Raw genomic sequence first — 19,557 nt, 5'->3', positions numbered from 1 at the left:
TTTGTTCTTTGGAGTTTTCTTGGCTACTGTCCTCTCCTCCCTTCTCTCCTCTCTCTTTCTCACCAGGGTGAAAAACTAGCGTGGAGCTATAGATTTATGTGGTATTCCTCTCGGGCCTCAACCTACACACACACACCAAGGTGTAGTTTTAGACACCCAAAAACTGCTGGCAGGGTCTGCAACTACAGAAGCATGTATACAGAAACAAAACACATTACACATGTACATTCACAATAACAGTGTACGGTTATTGCTAAAAAGTAGTACCTGTATCCATTTCTGTTCATTCCAAAGGCATGTTAATCCTTTCATTTTTCAGATGTTATTTATGTGCCCCATCTCACTTCTTTTGCTTCTGCAACACACAAATCTAAAAAGAGAACCATTGGAAACTTTTGGAGGAAATATCTTTTTATTAATGGTCGTCAATAATTTCATATTCTATGTCAATCAGTCATGGTCAAGCTGAGAAATGCCTTTAAAAAAAAAAAAAATCACATCATCATAAACGGAGTACCTCAAACAAAAAGAAGAAAACAAAGTTAAAATAAAAGTACCACTAAAATGTATAGTTTGGTTGTTTGATATTGATAGAAAATAGGACAAAAATAACCTATTATTGAATTTTTTTTTCAACACGTACTTAGTTATGCCACATGGAGGTGCTGTATCACCATTCAGTGGCTCTTGGTGTTTTAAGCTTTTATATTTTAATGCATTTGCAAGTCTGCTTTATTTTCTTTCAAGACAATTTTCTGATATTCTGATAAGAATTAGAAGAGAAAAACAAACTCAGTTTTGATTTATTTACAGAACCAAGGAACTGGAGATAAAATTATAGAAAAGGTTAATATAAACCAATAAGAAATATGGATTTTAATAAAACATACCATTTTCTAATCGATCCCAGTGAATGAATTTTTTTTTTTGGATGGTCTGTACCTGTTTGACCCATCGGTATTTTTTACTGCAGGCACTTTGACTTGTCATAGTAGGAAAAGCAAAGGTCCATTCAGGTGTCCTAGTAGCCATGACTGACAGTAATGCAGCATGCACAACACCAGGACCTGCGCTTTCCTCACTGTGACATGTCAACATGTCTTCTGTGAAGACTATTAAACAATCATTATTACAGTTGGACACAAAATACAAGAGGACCAAGGCACTTCTCACCTTTGCTTTGTTAAGATTTGCAAGCAATGTACAATACAATTTATATTGTTATTAGTCCATGAGAGCTGTTAAACATCCATCCATCCATTCATCCATTCATCCATTCATCCATTATCAATACCCGCTGAGTATACAGGGTCACGGGGGAGCTGGAGCCTATTGCAGCTAACTTTTGGACAGAGGCGGGCTACACTCTGGACAAGTTGCCAGTACATCACAGGGTCAGCTTTAAAACATAAAGGATGGAATACATTTTCCATTAAAAATATATCCACACACAGGGAGTGTCTTAGATAGTATTTAACATGAGTCGTAGCCACCATGACTTAAGAGTGCCATCAAGACATTCAGACACAAAAAAACCCATGCAGTATCAATGCCAAAGCCGTCCACAAATAAAAGTAAAATATAACTGTGGCATGAAATAATTCCTGTTTTATTTTCTGTACCAACTGATATTGCCTTGGTCCTGTTTGTATTTTTAATCTCGTGACCATCCCTTTAGGGTTTAACAACAAGCTCCATTGTAGTGATGAAGGTCAGATTTCAAGTCAGTGGCAGCACTGTCGTGGGTCCTGAGTCAGATTGGTGATGAGGTGAGAGGTGAGGAAATGGTCCCACAGGATTCTGATCCATCAATGCCTGTGCTTGAACAAGGCCTCCACTTGAAAATACATGAAAGTTCAAAGTTACAACAAAAAAACAAACATTCTTTTTCCCATTCAGACAAATCCTTTTGTACAACTAATAGTTCAAACATCATCAGGTCAATTATTTCAATGACTATTACTTTGGCTTATGAGCAAATGCCTGCAAGACGAATCACATTCCCATCATGTACTTTACTTTCATCGCTTCCAGCTAAGTATGAGTCACTGTTAGAGTTAGCATGATAACCAATACCATTCTTACCGTACAACTATACACCTTTGTGTTGTGATGTATTTCCTGTATATTGCCACTGTATTTGAGAGTCTGACTGCTCTTCAACCAGAAAAGTTCTGGTTCTTGAAACGGTACTTTGTTCAGAGACCATGGACCCAGGCTGCCACCTTCTGAACCAGCAGGCATTTCCTCCATTTGTTGCATTCCCCTGTTTAATGCCCTTAAATAGGAGATGCCCACCGGCGACGTCTTTACAGGTCATTATTTTACTATTCAGTGTTTCCAAAGAGAAACAACCTTTCTGGTTTCGAAACTTTTTTTGTTTGTTTGTTTTTGTGTACACACGTTAAACGGTTCAAATTGAGGTTAGCAAACCAGAACGGACCATTTCTGTGGGTGGAGATGCACTTGGGAGTGAAATTCATGTATTGAATGCCTTCAAACATTCCCTTGTTGGAACAGAAAAGGAGCGTACATTGCTTTCTGGAAGTCTTTCAATGATCATAATTAATACCAAATTGTGTTGGACTTCTTGGAAATTTATTTTCTATGAACTAAAATGCTTAAATTTTTTTTACGACATTATACAGGATAATAAATAAAAGAAGTCATCAAATAAAGCTTTACCTGACTACAGACTTTACCAAACTACTGCGTGTTTATTATATAAGTAGTAGTTGATGCATCAATGAGGGAGTGAGCATTAGTCTTGTCAGATCTGATATACAACTACCAGGGCTTCCAGTGACGTAACAGCAGTGCATGTCAGTAAAGATATAAAAGGGAATTTTCATCCTTTTGGTTTTCTGCAAACCAAATCCCACTCGCCCTTAACACTCCACAGAGGTAGTTAACCCACAGCTGCTGCACTGGAGATACCCAGTGTCCAGTAAGGGACGGTTTGGTGCATCCATGGAAGTGTACGGTATATAATATACAGAGTGGTTGGAAGATACAGATGGCTTCTTTATTCAACTGATGTTAACATGCCTAATTCGTTTTTTTGTTTTTTTTAAACTGTACGTCTTGGGGGCAACCTGATAGCCAGGGTGTTGGGACGCATGTCATGGGCACACATGTTTACAGCTGTCAGTCTCTGGTTCAGCTTCTGGCCTGCCAGACCTTCACTGCATGTCATTCCCCTGCTTTCATTCCTAAACATTTATTTTCTGTTTTAACTGTACCTGTCTACTAAAGGCAAAAATTGCTCAAATATATTCTTTAAATTTGAAAGTGTCAATTCATGTTTTGTGGCATTGTTATCAATTCCATGGTGCACCTGTTGAGCAGCCACTTGAAGTAAAGAGTAGCCCAGTAGATTAGCTAAATGCTAAAAAAAAATATGTGATGACCATTTCAAAGCTCTGAATTCTTACTTGCGTACTCCTTCGGGGACATCTGAGCACTCAGGACATCGTTGAACTGTTTCAGCCAGTCCTGCTGGTCACTTTCTGTCTCGCAGGTGAACAGGAACAAGCGCTCAGGTGTTTCTATGGTGATACCGTGTTGCCAGGCGCCATTGCAGTGGGTGCCAGCAGGCAAGCCGAGGGAGGCATTGTAACCATGGTCCTTGCTCCCCAAGAAAACTTCCCCTTTGGCAAAGGCGTCCTTCAAACATCGGGAGAATAAAAGAGAGGTCAGCTGTAGAGAACAGACTTTTCATCATGTGCCTGAGGGTGCAATGTAACCTTTGTTTATGACACAGGATTCTTCTGCATCATAAACTAAATTGTTTTTATTTTTGTTTCAAATCTCTGCTTATTACTGATAGAACTGACCAACTACCCTAAAAGCGATATACGAGATATAAAGGAGGTGATTTGGTATGCAACGATAATACCATAATCCTTCAAGAGCAACTAGATCAGGTAAAGTCAAACTGTTGTGAGAGTGTAGTTGCTTTCATTAACGTTGAGAATAAACACAAGAGGTACAATGAGCTGTAAATACTTCCGAATTCAGGGTCAAGTGACAAAAAAGTCCCCCTCTTGTTTAGTTGAGTGATACTTTCAGCTGTCAAACAGCAGTTTAGAAATGACAATCACACATTTTTTGCTTCGAATTGAGATCACAATTCTCTTTCATGATTTCTTTAAAATAAAAATGTTTAGTGCACTCATTTACCTGATACAGAAGACAACTCAAGGAAATCTAATGGTGCCTGATACAGGACCGATGTTATGCCATGGCATTCACCTCGCAAGATGCACCTCAAAATTTTGAGCCAATTGGTTTTGACAGTACAAATTTCACACATTTTATAATGAACCTGAAAAAACGGGCTGCATTACCAGGCAGCTAAAAATAAGAACACTTCAAAACTGAGTTTTAAAGGATTTAAATGGTTTTATCAGCAAAATGTATCATCATTGATGAAACCGACAAAGAAGATGACATAGTTTTTAAACAGTAGGCCTTCTACTTTGCCAAATAGTTACAATGTCTGGTGGTTTTCCGTGTAGCTACAGTATGTGTGGTCATGCGAGGTGCATGCAATTCTCAGTGGGCAGGCAGAACTCGGCACGACACATCACGCATCAACCTTGGGAAAAAACCCGGAATGCTATTGTTACCTTAAAAGCAGCAGCTTCCTAAATCTGACACTGAAAATAAAAACAACCAAGTTCACAACCTTTGATCAATATTTTCCTGCTTTTGCTTTTTCTTTCTTTTTCGCCACTGGGTTTATTTTCCATACTGATGGTTCCTGCTGCTCTGCATGGCATGATGTAACGGCACGTTGTTATTTGTTGTGGTAAGAAGTAAGAGCATTTGTTTTGATGCGTCTGATGTCTCCAAATGAAAATGCAGTATCGTTGGCATTTTGAAATGAGATTGTATAGAGGCAAGAATTATATACAATTTATACAATTAATCGTGTCGCACTATCTGTTTGGAATTTTTTTTTGCTGCTAAAGAAGACACTTTAGATCTCACTGTGTTGTAAACAAAAGTGTAAACACGTTGCACTCACATGCACAGTGGACCATTGTGTATACAACATCTAACATTCATAATGTAGTAAATGTCTCAGTGATCACATTAGACCACTGGGAGCATCTTCCTCCACATATTCTCCATCTACACTCGACTTCACTACACTTCCTCTTCCTTTCAAGTTACAGTTTTCCTTGTTCTCAGTCTCAGTCACTTAGCACCTATAATTATTGCACCTCCTTATTGAACTATTGCATCAGCAGTGATACTGAGCTTGTCTGCCTTGGCTAGCTGATGTGTATTCAGCCAAGAGTTGGGCAATCTGAGCCAGCCTCTCTGTAGGCCTTTGGCCCTGTGATAACCACGGCAATAAAAACTCCCTCTAATCATTCAGAATCTTCTTAAACCACATTTCTACCTATTAACCATTCATATCAAATTAATTATGAAAAAAGTCTATACATTGTCTTTAGAAGTGTCAGTGTGATTTAATGCGGGTTGGCACTTCACTCTGAGGAAATCCCCACTGTGAGGTCATGGTAAGAAACACCATCAGTATAATTAAGTTACGTTGGGAATGAAAGTACATTACATTCCTCTCTCCCCACTGAGTCATGACTTCTTATTCCCAACATTACCAACTAAATCTAATCTGCTTAATGAAAAAAAGCCCTCGCCATGGTGCTCATTTCCATGTCTTTAGAGCAGGAGAATACCATCAAGGCACCTTGTATTTCACACTTGGTAGTTTGTAATGAAGATATCAAGTCCAGTAGAGGTTTGTTTGTGTTAATGCCATACCAGCGGATCTTTGAAGTACATGAGTCGTCTCTGGTCCAGAGTGAACCACCGTTTCTTGAAACCTTCCGTTTGCTATGTGGACAAACAGGGAGACAAAGTCAGACACGGGGTGAGTGAGACAGATAAAGACTATAGTGACTCAAGGGAGCATTGTTCTTCTACCAAAAGGTGGTGTCTGTGTGGTTATAAATCAGAACGTGAGTCACACTCTGCCTTGAAGTGGCTGTTTTGTTTTAAGATTTCCTCCCTGAGTTTCCTTTATCTAAGACTGTCAAATCCTAAGGTTAGTCTTGCTTATCTATAAAATAAAAAAAAAAAAAGTTAAAAGACCTCGAAATGATGTCTTCAAAATTGTGTTCCATGAACAGCCAATACAAAGTGATTTAAGAAAGCAGAAAGGGGTCACGTCTGACTGATGTTTTTGGCCAATGAATTTGTAGTTGTTACTCAATGGAGACGAATTGGGTCAATAATGTGTCAAAAAAGATGCTAAAATACTGAAAAAGGAGCATTGGATGAGTGTTCTGCAGCCTTTCTTTTCATGAATCAGTGGTGCAGCCTTCTCTTGTATCTGTCATCTGATCATGGACATGTATTTAACATGATCCTAGGTTTTCAAAAGTGCTATAAAAGCATTCTTCTTTGTTTGATTTGCCACCTTCTCTGTTCGTACTTAATACTGTCAAAAGGATTTTCTTTTGGCAGCCCCAACTGAATGTTTATTGTACCTCTTTCATAACACTGATGTTTAATTTGAAACCTTGTCATTGTTAAAAGTTTACTTCCATAAATCAACCATGAAAGCAGGTGTCGAAAAAAGTGAAGCACAGCACCTTCAGAGAATTTATTGAAGTCTTTTCAGCTACAAATAAAGAGGATGCTCAGGTCCCTGACTGCTTCCAAACTGTCATCATAAACGTGTTTGATATTCTCATTGTGGCATAAGGCTGAACATCTGACTGCTCCCTTCTAATTTTGCCATATGACTTCTTCCACGTCCTACATGTGTGCAAAGAAAATGAATTATGACATCCATTTAGCAAATGAGCCCAACGCAGCAAGTTTATGAGTCCTTTCATCTCTCAGCCTGACAGACGGAGATTAAACTGAGAGTCTGTGTCTGAGCGTGTCTGAACACACAACCGGTTGTGTTGCCGAGGTCTCTGTCGGTCGGTTCCGACTGTATGTATGAAAGCACCCGCATGTCTATACACACGCTAATGTATGAGTTTTGGTGCAAATACCTCTTTGTGCTCAATTCCAACATCTGTGTTTTGTGTGTGTATTGTACACTTGAGACTGAAGTCGATGCTCTGCTGGGAGCCCTTCACTCCCTGACAGACAGCCTGACAGAAGGACCCACAGTGAGGCAGGCAGGTACAGGCGGTAATTCCAGCTGTCAGTCAGCCTGTCAGGTGGAGGTGGAAAGTAGCTGCGCTGACAGCTGGGCTAGTTAGCCACTTAGCCCGGCTCCCATTCAATTAAAGACGGAAGAGGGAGAGCTGGGATCACAGGTGATTTAAGACTAACTTCTTTAATGGGATCTTAGTCTCAATCTCAATTTAGAATTAAACCTGGTTTGGATTTAAGTATTTTCAATAAGATAAGTAAGCGATTTATAACTTATTTTGTTTAATTGATCAGCAACCTTTAATATCTTAAAGTGCGATGTATTCTTGCACATTTATGCTCTTCCTTTTTTAGATCTATGCATAGTACTTTTTGTAAGGACTTTACTCTGTGTTGTGCCTTTGTGCTAAATAAATAAAATAAAATTGAACTGAATGCCTCTGTATCCCAGAAATGTTATCCCATATGGAACTAACATAGTGTTTATTATCACACTTTCACCTTACTTTACTCACTAAAAGGGAATTGATTCACTGTTGAAACTAAAATTGCAATTAGCGAGGTGCAACATCGATTAACACACTTCAGAAAATAAATTACAGCCCATGTGGCAAAATATACAACTCTGCCTTACTTTCAACTTGTGTGTTTGATTTTAAAAGACAAATGCTGCACTGGGAAAACCTCAGGGGGACATGCATGAACTACAGCAAAGAGAAGTTAGAAATGTGTCCGTATGATGCGTATGACAAATGTTTACTCACCCTGGGACCTGTTTTTTCCATGTATCCCTCCTTGAGAAAGTTCCGGGTTAGTTTGGGTACCAGCTGAAAACAACAAGCAAAAGAAAATCAAAGGGATTCAAAATCAACGTCATGAGGATACAAACTGTTTCAGTGGCAACATGAGCAGGAAGTAACCGTAATGGAGTCATGTGATTGTCAGGATCAGACAAGAATATATACAGTACATGTTAGGTAGGTAGATGTGTGTGTGTGTGTGTGTGTGTGTGTGTGTGTTTACCTCAGCATCAGTTGCCCCTGGAAAGGCCACCTTTAGATAGTGAAGCTGAACTGCACGAATTGAATTAAACCAGTCTACGATCTCCTAATGAGGACAAAAAGTTGAAGACACACAGCGTTAGGAAAGACCGTCTTATATAAAAACAAATTCTGTTGGTGTCCTGTGGTATCAGGCACCAATATGTCAGCATTAGATCCTTTAAGTCCTGTCAGTTGTGAGGTGGAGCCTCCATTGATCAGACATAGTTTTCCAGCTCATCCCACAGATGCTTGATCAGACTAATTTCTGATTAATTCAACAACCTGAATTCTTTGTCAAATCATTCCTGAACAAGCGATGAACTACAGTGATGTCCCCCACTGGTTTGTGAACTACCAATTTGAAGTTTCAAGTTTGTCATTTCTGTGTCACCAACTTGCTGTCTTGGAGCCAGATGTTACCATATATGAACGTGCTGGGGAGAAGTAAGCGGTGGATACATACACCCCCCCCCCCCTCACACACACACACACACACACACACACACACACACACACACACACACACACACACCTATGGCGGAAACCTGACTTCACCCCAGGCCTGTCAATCAAACCAGACACGCCCCCACATGTCCTTCTGTTTGAGGCCTAATATACACTTAGTTATGGAATCACTTTCAGATGGACTGACAGAAAACTAATAAGAAGGGGTGACTTTCACGAATGACCCTATTATGACTCATGGAAAAAAATTATTGACTTTTTTAGGTACCAACTACCGAATACCAGAAACACCCAACAATACCCGCCTTACGCTAGCCACTTTTTCCTGCTTCTAACACATCAATTTCAAGAACTGATTGTTCACTTGCTGCCTAAGATATCCCAACACTTGACAAGTGCCATTGGAACCAGATGTAACAGTGTTATTTACTGCAGCTGTCAGTGATGTTACTGTTTGCATGAAAATTCAATTTATAGTTTGGATTGTTTGAAACATTTTTCAAAATGATGCATTCATGTGTACAGACTGGAAAAATAACCTTCCAAATCAGAAGGTGGTCCATTATTACGATGCTGTTTTCTGTCGGACTCCAAAATCCTCAACCTGAAGACAACACTGAATTCCTCCATATATTTCAATGTGTTTATGAATGACACAAAATGACAGATGGTGCGCTTGAATGTCACCAGTTAATGGACTCAGCCAGCAAAAATAGTTAAAGATGGTTTTGAAAAGGTTTGGAGACTCGCCCACAACAACACAAGCCAGGTACGTTCAATACATCTGTCTCTTGGTGCGATAGATGACAAACCTCTGATGTGAATGCCACCTTATGCCATTAAAATGAGTTAACAGTTAAGAATAAAGTGACAGGTCTTTTATAAACTATGCTTTAGATTTTCTTTATGGTTATTTTTGTGTCCATCCAGTCTGAAATATATCTGCATCACACAGATAGTACAGAGATGCAGACCTTGCCGTTGTCGTTGTAGACGAAGACGTTGCGGGTGCTGTAGTCTTTAAGGTAGGTGATCTGTAGGCCGTTGGGGTTTCCTATCTTCTCTGGCTGGAAGGTTGCGTTGATGGTGTCCACTTTGATCACTGCTTTGGGCTCCTTAGCCTGCAGGAAAGAGGACGTGTGTGAAAGGCAGGGGACAGACATGTAAGTAACTACAGATCTGCCTCATCTTCAGGCAATTTTGGAGAAATCATGATGGATATTTGTGCTGGATTTGGATGAGGGGATGCCAGAGGCTGCAAATAAACAGTCAAAATGTATTATTTCTATCAACCATCTTCATGCAATATGTGAGAAAGTGGAATTTAAGATTTAAAAAAAAAATTAAAAAAATTACATCTCGATTCCATTGAATGTTTATTTTTTGCATGTTTTAATCTTTTGTTTTACCTGAATTAATAAAGAATATTTAAACAATAATTTTGTAAATTATTTAACCATATTTGTATACTTCCTCATTGTTTAGGTTCCCAAACAAATAATACCATTATTTGTCAAATCTACTACATTGTTCACCTTTTCTTCTGTCCATTACTACTTTTACTTGCAAAAAAGTAATTCATAGACATATAAATGTACATGTTATTCTCCAGGGTGATGTCAGCTATATTGAGGTCAATCACACCCAAAGACAACATTTGAACAGTTCTTGATAACAAACTGTTTCAAACTTCAGAACCTGAAATCTAGAGACCAACGGAAACCACTCTGAATGGCTGACCAATCAGACCAGTGGGCGAGGCTGAATGACATGACAATTAAGTCAAGAGTTTGTTTTAAAATGCGGCTCCAACCATGGTGCCGGTTGTAGAACCAGATGAAGTGATGAGAATAGTTGTTGCAATAATCAAAAATATAGAGGAATAAAAGCCGGCGTCTGCAACTTTTATTTACCGAATGGCATTGGTCTGTGCTTACACTGGGTCGGGTCGGGTTGTTTACAGCCAGGGGAGTTTTGTAAGAAAATATACATCATACAGTGGTGACTATAGATTGGTTTAAGGCTGCTCCAATAGTTTCAAAATCAACCCGAGATGTACGTCCATCACGATGTAATGACTGGAAACGATCTCCAATGGAGCGTCACCAGATCCATGTATTCATGCAGTGAATTTGGATCTGGTAATACTAGGCTTGGGTAGCACCGCATAAAATGTAAAAATCAGTGACAGTTACAGAGCCTATGAAAGTTCACTGCAGTCAATCATGTTTAACGGAAGTCCACAAAAACAAATTACATATTATTTCTGCTTGGAGTCTCAGAAATCTCATCTGTCAGTTCACATTTCTCTCCCCAAACCCACATCAGGGTGAAAAAGTGAAATGAAAACAAATAAAGATCACATTAACTGGGACCAATTCATACACCTCTTAATTTGACTGTTTTCAACAGACATGGTACTAAATTAACCTTTTTATGAAACATTAATTATTTTCATGCCTCTGCTTAACCAGAAAAAGTAATATTTATGGAGTCTATGTCTGTGTGTATATAGTATCGAGGCCTGAGCCAATATTTTGCACTCTTTTTAACTGGGAAAATAATATCTACAGCTATTTTCTACACATCAGTTTGCATCACTGATATCTATCATGTCAAGATCAATTCTAATCCCAGCAAACCTGTTTGTGGATGCTGTGCTTTTAATCTGCCCTGACTAGAATCTAAAGAAGAAACAGATTGTCTCTGCATTTCTTCCATCCTTGATTTGAACAGAAAACAAACACAGTAAACACAGCCTAATTACAAGAGATCTGACAGTTCATTACATCGTCCCCCTTTGCGTCAACATGAGTGCCGACTCCTTGAGTTGTGATAAAAACGGCAAGACAAAGTGAGGCAAATTGGTAGAGGAGCAGTCAGTTGGACTTGAGTCACACTGTTATTTGGGTGTGAATATTTTACACACTTCTGGGCTCTTCTAAATCCCAACCAGCTCAAAGGCTTTAAAAGGGAGCGTGGCAGCGAGTGACGATTTCTTTTCGACCACCGCCATGACGGCATTAGGATGTTTTTGTTGTTATTGTTTACAACAGCAGATTCGCTCAGAGAATGCGATGCAACAGGGAAAAAAAATTTCACAGTGAAAACAGTCTTGGAAAAACAAGAAAAACATTCACACCAAAGAGACATTTGTATGCCAAGACATATCCTAAAGCACTCAAATTCCATATTAAGAACAAAAGGAAAAAAAAGGGTGTGAGTCTCTTTTTATTTAGTCTTTTTAAATATATTATTTCCACTTCCCTTGAGCTGGTTTACTGTGACAAACAAAGTGCTCCCAGTGCTTCAAGGCCTAATTGGTTCGGGTGGTGTAGAGCTTAGTGAATCAGCCACACTGACAGAGAGGACAGACTGCTGGTTAAGCTTGTCTGAGCACGCTGAAACCCAGCGGAGGGAGCAAGTATTTATTTTGTTGTCTCTTGGTAGGTATACATGATTACAAAACCAGTTGTGTGTATGTGTGACAACATACTGCACCATATTATGTGGGGATGTTGCCTATTTTATGTCTTTAAAGTGTTCCCTAATTAAAGTATTTGTTTTGTGGCTGCATGTGTGTGTGTATGTATGTGTGTGTTTCACAGGAGTTGGAACAACTTGAAAAGTGTGTGTTGATCTGCAAGTTGCCGCCAAAAGTCTCATTAAAAGCTGCTTACATCATATTTGGTGAAATACTTTAGAGTCCCCTCCCTCTCTGAAAGGACGAATCGCCTGCTGAGGAACTGCCCGTTGTCCCGCCCCCTCTTCATCAACAGGCCATCTCTAGTTCCTGCAGGAAGCCAGCACAGGTCAGTCATTAGCATGAGTGTGTTTAAATCCACATACGTGTCTGCGTGTGTGACTGTGTGTGTGTGTGTGTGTGTGTGTGTGTGTGTGTGTGTGTGTGTGTGTGTGTATGCATCTGTACACTCGCCTTCCTCATATGTGAAGCTGTTCCCAGGCTCGGAGAACTCTTTCCTCTGGTACTTTGCTCTGATCCACTGCTCCTTCAACACCCTAGAAAACACATTAATAGATACAATGTCAATACAGCTAGTGAGTAAAATGAGTGGCTAAAAGCAGACGAATTGTCTTGTGTACTTGGTGGTCGATGAAAAAGAGGCAGGGCTGTAAAGTAAAGACTGATACATTAAAGCAGAAACCAAGAGTGGAACGAGTTCTGCAGAAGTAGCCTCAAAATGATTTGCTTTCGATTTCATTCATACTATATTGCAACAAAAGTATAACAATATATAATTTTACTGTATTAGCTACAACCCTTCTCTTTTGTTCAGGTTTATAGACTTGTTGCAGACAACACAGACAAAAACAAGCAAAAGAAAATACCCACCTTCCTCCAGCAGTCTGAAATGATCACACAAGATACATGTTGAAGCTGTGGGAATGTAAGTTGTCCTTCAGCAGACATTTACAGATACAGTGGTGAGCTACTCCTTCCATTCAACACATGCATACTACGTTTTCAGCCAAGCCAAACCCCCGGTAGGTAAGACTTAACTCTGGTATCTATAGGCCCACTGTGTGTGTGTGTGTGTGTGTGTGTGTGTGTGTGTGTGCGTGCGTGCGTGCGTGCGTGCGTGCGTGTGTCTGATTTGTGTCACCTGAGAAGGTTTGCCCTAAAAATTCACACACTCATTCAATTCCAAGCATTCTTGTCTGGGAGCTACACAGCCACACGAATACATTTAAACACAGTCTTCATGCATCAACAGGTAACCTGAAGGTTACAAACTGAGCAGGAGAGCATCACGGAGATATGAAACAACAAGCCTTAAAGAGCACCAGGAATAAACACTGGTTAGAGAGCAGAAGAAGACCAGTTAAAAAGATGAAAAATGTACCACTTCATGAAGAAGAATGGATGGTTTGTGTTCAGGTTGAAAACAAGGCAAAACACACAAAACATCCTATTCCCACCATTCTCCTTGTCTTATATTTTATTTATTTATCATATTAATGCTGTGCTGAGTGAAACAATAAAACATTCACTGAAATAGTTGAATCCATCACACACCCTGCGTCCCTTTATTAATACTAATAAATATAATGAGATGAATTCTGTGAGGATTTGCTGCATGCCTTAAAATTATTAATACAAGGAAAAACTGGATAGTTGATAGATAAATTGACTAAAAACTATATTTATTTATGTTGCAACAGGATATAGACTGAACATACATTTGAATGGTGGCCTTGAATTTTACAAATAAGCAAAGCAGTCAGCATTGTCTGTTTTGCCATCATAGTGCAGCTGTACTGGACTCAGTTCAGAGCCAGAATGCAAAAGGTTAATGAGTCAAAGCCCAGACTTGAGTCCCATTATCAATCTGTGGAATGATTTAAAGAGGCAAACTGTTTTTCATAGACACACCCTCAACAACTTGACCAAGCTTGAGCAAATCTGCTGTGTAGAAAAGCAGAAAATCCCTAAAACGGAACACATCCAAGAACAAAAGGTGCTCCAGAACAGTTCTGAGGTGTGTACTTCTTCCTGCCACATCTCAAAGGTGAGTACATGGGGCTCACACGTGGCAGAACACAGCTTTCAGTCTTGTGACATTGAAGGTTTCATTTCAAATCCATCTTGAAAGTAAAACATTAGCTTAAATGAGTACATGACGTTACAAACTATTGTGAAACTACGTATTGGTCGGAACATTGTAAATCCAGTGTAATCAAGTTTCAAGTGTACGAACTACAAACATGTGGTTCTTCCCCACTCACTAGTACACATTTTATTATAATTCAGACTGAGAGTTGTCCCGATAGATTATTTTTTAACAAAAAATAGCCTTTTGGATGTACATGTTCCATAGAAATACCTCAATTCTGCATGTGAACACACACATGCACGTGCCAAAAAAAAACAGGAAACCACAAAACACTGTTCAAAACAGAAGTGTACATTATAAAAGATATTTGGTTGTGTGTACGTGTGTTGCTATAGTTACTTACTGACAGTCCTTGTGGGTTGGTTTGTAGTAGTAGAATGGAACAGCGGCCTCATATTTATTCTTCATCAGCTCATTACCATTTTCAGCCATGAACTAACAAAGCACACAGATACATGAAACGAGCAGATTATTTGAGGATGAATGGCACCTTGAAGCAGCGACATACAGCCTTAAAGTTACAGAACAGATTTCCTCAATAGGAGAACAAAATTCCAGAAATAAATCTTCATCAGTGTTAGAGAAAACGAATAACCCAGAGAGCCAAAGTGACAAATGCAACAAATATTTTAAGATAAAGATGTGCAAAGAACCCACATCATTTCTTTTGGATTGGAGTGAGTCCAGTACAGGGTGGGAAATGTACTTGGCAGGAATGGGATGTTCTAACATTTCAAATAATTGATTGTCTGTGACGCCTTATGAACTGGAATGTGTTTTCTTTCTCCGGATGCTTCTTATCTTAAAGTCCACCTCCATTCAAACATGTGTTTTGGTTTTTGTGAATGTGTGGAATATCCACGTGTGGAGTTTCAAACTAGAATTCTGTACCTGGATCTGTAAAGTTTCTCTGCGTTCACCGAAATACTGAAATTACGGTGTGTATTTGCCAGGAGGATTTATGACATCACAACTGGTTGGTCAAACACTAACAATCTTGTATCCACTAGTTAAACCAGTAGTTAAATGAAAAATGTTCTTAAATACAGATTCTGCATTTTGTTTTTGTGTTTTTATGAGAAAAAGGATGTCAATGTCATTTTAAGAAGAAGAAAAATAAGAAGTAATAAGGCTATAGTTTTGGCTACGGTCATCATTGAGTCAATGTCAAGTCTTAATATGCTTCACATGTATCTTCTATGTTCTTTCCATTTTGGATTGGTCAGGGTCATCTTTGGACTTTATCATGAATGGGTCTGATTTAAAAACTGCCTCCAGCTGCTTGTTATTCAAATCTGCTCTTACTACAGAAACGCATATTGAAACATATGAACATAACAGCGAGGAGGGTGGTGCGGCTGGCTCTGACACCTACCTGCACCTCTTGGTCCTCCCAGTGGGACAGGCTGAGGGACTTGACCTTGCTGATGTCGGGGATGTTGCGGTGGATCCCAGAGCAGGCCAGACAGATGAACACTCCCAGGGTGCACGAGCCCCAGTCAGGATCTGCAGAGAGGAAGACAGAGAGTACAAATGGACTACAGTGATAAAGGTAAAAGAGAAAAGAGATGGTGTGGTCGCTATAGAGGGACAAGAAACATTGAAGGATGTAGCGGGTAAGAGAGACGAGCATCGAACTTCATTCCTTTACGTACTAAAGAGCAGCTATGTAAAGCAACACGAGGCAACTCTTGCTTTGCTTCTATATTTGCCAAGAGTTTCAGCCATTGCTGTGTTTACTGTTCTGTTCATTTTAGCAAGAGGTTCATACGCTACTTCCTATTCCTCTCATGTTAGACTGAAGGAAATCTTCCTTAATGTTCGGGTATGTTCTCTCCAGTGGCCATCTAGTTATAAAAATCCTTCTCTTTCTGTTGAAGTTGTTCAATTTTACAACTTCCACAATCTTAAACACCTGTCACAAAAACATTTCCCTCCTCAGATAAATCAATTTTTTTCTGATTCAGATTTTTCCAGTGAGTGCTAAGATACAAGAAATGTTTTCTTCGCTTTGACCACACTGTCTTTTCTTCCTGGAAACCTTTTAACAGCATGCCGGTAAACAGTGTGTGTGTGTGTGTGTGTATCAGTTCAGATCACAGATGGGTGTGTGCGTAGGGAATTGTTGAATCTTCCAACAATAACAGGCATATTAGAATACGATGTCCCCGGCTGGTTATAAGGCTACTCATGCCTAGTTCTTTGCTATGCTGGCGTTTCACAAAGAAAGAGAGAGCTGGATAAAAATGAACCAACAAACACAAAAAGTAACTTTAGTCTTTAAGAAGTAGGAACAACAAGGAACATGTAATATGTTACAACATATAACAGGAAATATGTGCCTTAATGTGACTTGGGAGGTGGATTCTTGAAACTTGGTTATAAAAGCGGTCTTCGAGCAAGGAACGTAACACCCAACAACTACAGGTTCTCAATAGACGTTATTTGGATAAACAAATATGTAAGGATGAGGAAATAAAGGCCTAGCAGTGATATTATCTTTGTTATACGTCCCCAGGGCATCGATGCGGTGACTTTTTGGTTTCATTGTGACAAACTGATTTGCATTGTTATGAACTGTGCATGAACTGGGCTTGTGCAGCAAAAAAGTCAAAATGTAGTAACGACGTGTTTGGAAAAAAAACAAAAAACAAACAAACAAACAAAAAAAGTGTCAGAATGTGACTTTTTGTTATTTCTCTGCCACAGAAATATATAATATATAAATCTGTACCCAGTGCCTAATCTTAGTTAAAGTTAAAAAATGTCCCCTTGGGGATTAATAAAGTAACTACCTAACCTAACCTAACCTAATCTGTGAATCAGGAGGTCGCATCACTCATAGGAGGTGTTGGTCAGGTAGCCGGGGTGCGCCGACTGTCACTCAAGGCTTTAGTTTTCTTCAATGTGATAACAGTCTGGGAACTTGGCTTGTATTAGTGTTTGCACAGTCACTCTGAAGGGCGGACACTGGTCCGCCCCACAGAATAAACGCTCAGCACCTCGTCAAGCTGCTGGCATTCATTTATTCAAAAATATGCTTCACTCAGGAAAAAAACACTTTGGTGGACACGGACCATTGGAAGTTGCAGTGATGGCAGAGTGTCCAAAGAGAACCAATGCTGATTGGTTGAAATTAACCAATTAAATGATCTTTTCCTAAACTACACCTATGAAATGGCAGCGGACTTTGACCAATCGTTAGTATTTCATACCCTCACAGAGCTGCACCTACACACGACAAACAGTACTTTTTTCTTCTGAAACAACATCTAGTCACATGTGCAGTAGTTTCTTGGAAAATAATGTTCTTCTCTTTCCTGTGTATATAGAAAGATAATAAAGTTTATTTTATTGATAAGGTACTTAAAACTGAAGCTGAAAAAAAGCAGTATTTGTGAGTAAACATGTGGAAGGGTAGTAAGTAGACATGTCTTTTGATTAGTGCTCCCGAATAAAACTCCAAAGGCAAAGTCCATTATGTTCTGTACATTCTCTGGCAAATCTCTACCTAAAAGGGCTAATGTGGATTACAGCTGTGCGATCTGAAAACGTTCAACTTTTTTTCTCAACAACTCCACATTGCTGATGATTACTTATCAAAAACCTCATGATGTAAATATTTAGTGAAAGTTAATATTAATCCCTAATATATCATGATACTGATGTTGAGATATTCGGTAAAAATATATCATAATATTTGATTTTGTCTGTATCACCCAGGAGTTCCTAAAATATTAAGAGCATTTGCAAATGTAAGTAAAGGACCTTGGAGAGGACCACCGCTGTTGGGTTCAACTGGATGAGGGTGTGTTCAAGCCCCACACTCTGCATGTCCACACTTGCTGAAGTTTCTTCTCTTGTACCCAACTTCACACAACTAGTGGGCTTCACCTGCGCTGTTCAAGTGCTCCAGGAAAGACCCTCTTTCTGAGCTCCTAACTCGCCTTGTCACACATTAATGGTCAGAATAGCACCAAAAGAGCTTGGAACATCTTGTTGGAGTCTAAGTGCCGTGAAATAGTCTACTTTAGCAGTGGTAGGAAACTACAAAAAAAAGTAGGGGAACAAGTGGTTTAACGTTAGTTTAGTTAAATGTGTGGCACTTCCAACACGTCATATACCGGCAACGCATCTCCTCCGAAGTTATGTTGCCCCTTGGTAATTATTTACAGCTAATGAGGGCATTGTTTCCAACCTACCTGGTGCGCCACAGTCTGCGCAGGCGTCATTTCCAGGCTTTTGCAGGACCTCTCTCAGCGCACGGGTAGCTCTCTCATTACTCGACATTTCAGCGTGCAGATCGAATATTCCTCAACTTTTAGAAAGAGAGAGAGAGAGAGACTGACGTGGGGGTGCAGTCGATCCGCAAAGGAGAAAGGTGTGTCAACTTGGGCTTCACTCCCCCCACAGTAGACAAGTCCACACAGGTATGCGCCCTCAGCAGAGGTAAAGTGGAATGACAAATCAAATCAAGGCCTCCTCATAAAGTTTTCACGGAAACGTCCATTCTCTGTCCTGGTTTTCTGCGACCCGGAGTCCAGTGTTGAAACCGTTCAAGTGGACCTGCGGGGCGCGTCCTGTAGAAGTCTGCAGCCAAATGAGCGCACAGTCTCGGGACTACCTGCGCGGAGAGGAGGGGATGAAACACTACACGAGGAAGTAAAACGACGAGCTTGTTTTTCTCTGCATAATTCGTGGGTAGTTCACTGACATGCACTAACCCTCCGGCGCCAAATGGGCGGTATGCATATGTCAGTACTTTAAGAGCATGGTGATAACGTGAACATATTAAACTGACATTTAGAGGAATAATAGAATTGGCAGACTCGATTCTTATCAGAGATTTTCAACAAAGATATTCACAAAATCATTGGAAAATATCTCCAAATCCAAAATTAAGCCAACTCACAGAGAAAGAGGTGAATGTAAAAGTATGTGGTTACAAGTGTGCAGTTCTGTGTACTATATGCATATGAGCATCCAATAAGGTCATTCTGCTATTAGAAATCAGAGAATTGAAGTGAGTGGACTCCAGGCTACATTGAACAATAATAATAATAATAAAAAAAACATAAATCAACAACCATATTATGACTTATTGCCACACTAAATTATTATCTGAGCACATGAACAGTTATACTTCAAATTGATACAGAAATAAATACCCCTCTTACTTTGACATGTTTACTGTATATTAGTGTACTGTTTTTGTCCTTTTTTTTTTGGTGCAACATATTTTATTGGCAAATCATAAGATACATTGC

The 19,557-nt window shown here is 39.5% G+C and overlaps 1 protein-coding gene across 1 annotated transcript; it reads right to left on the bottom strand.

Moving 5' to 3' along the window:
* Positions 1 to 393: 393 nt before the first annotated feature.
* On the bottom strand, positions 394 to 18,788 carry LOC138208695 (arf-GAP with dual PH domain-containing protein 1). The gene is made up of 11 exons (XM_069166769.1): positions 18,493 to 18,788; positions 15,666 to 15,796; positions 14,634 to 14,725; positions 12,592 to 12,674; positions 12,335 to 12,447; positions 9,629 to 9,775; positions 8,170 to 8,253; positions 7,911 to 7,973; positions 5,797 to 5,868; positions 3,435 to 3,666; positions 394 to 1,837 (listed from the first exon to the last, which is right to left on the bottom strand). Exons 1-11 carry the CDS (start codon positions 18,578 to 18,580, stop codon positions 1,809 to 1,811), a joined length of 1,134 nt encoding a protein of 377 aa, XP_069022870.1. The 5' UTR covers positions 18,581 to 18,788; the 3' UTR covers positions 394 to 1,808.
* Between the last annotated feature and the right edge of the window lie 769 nt (positions 18,789 to 19,557).

Source organism: Embiotoca jacksoni, unplaced genomic scaffold (assembly GCF_022577435.1).
Source record: "Embiotoca jacksoni isolate LCO1_2020_lvr unplaced genomic scaffold, fEmbJac1.0.p SCAF_4, whole genome shotgun sequence".
Taxonomy (NCBI): domain Eukaryota; kingdom Metazoa; phylum Chordata; class Actinopteri; family Embiotocidae; genus Embiotoca; species Embiotoca jacksoni.
Note: the sequence above shows the minus strand (reverse complement) of the source record. Positions and strands in the feature narration are given on the sequence as shown.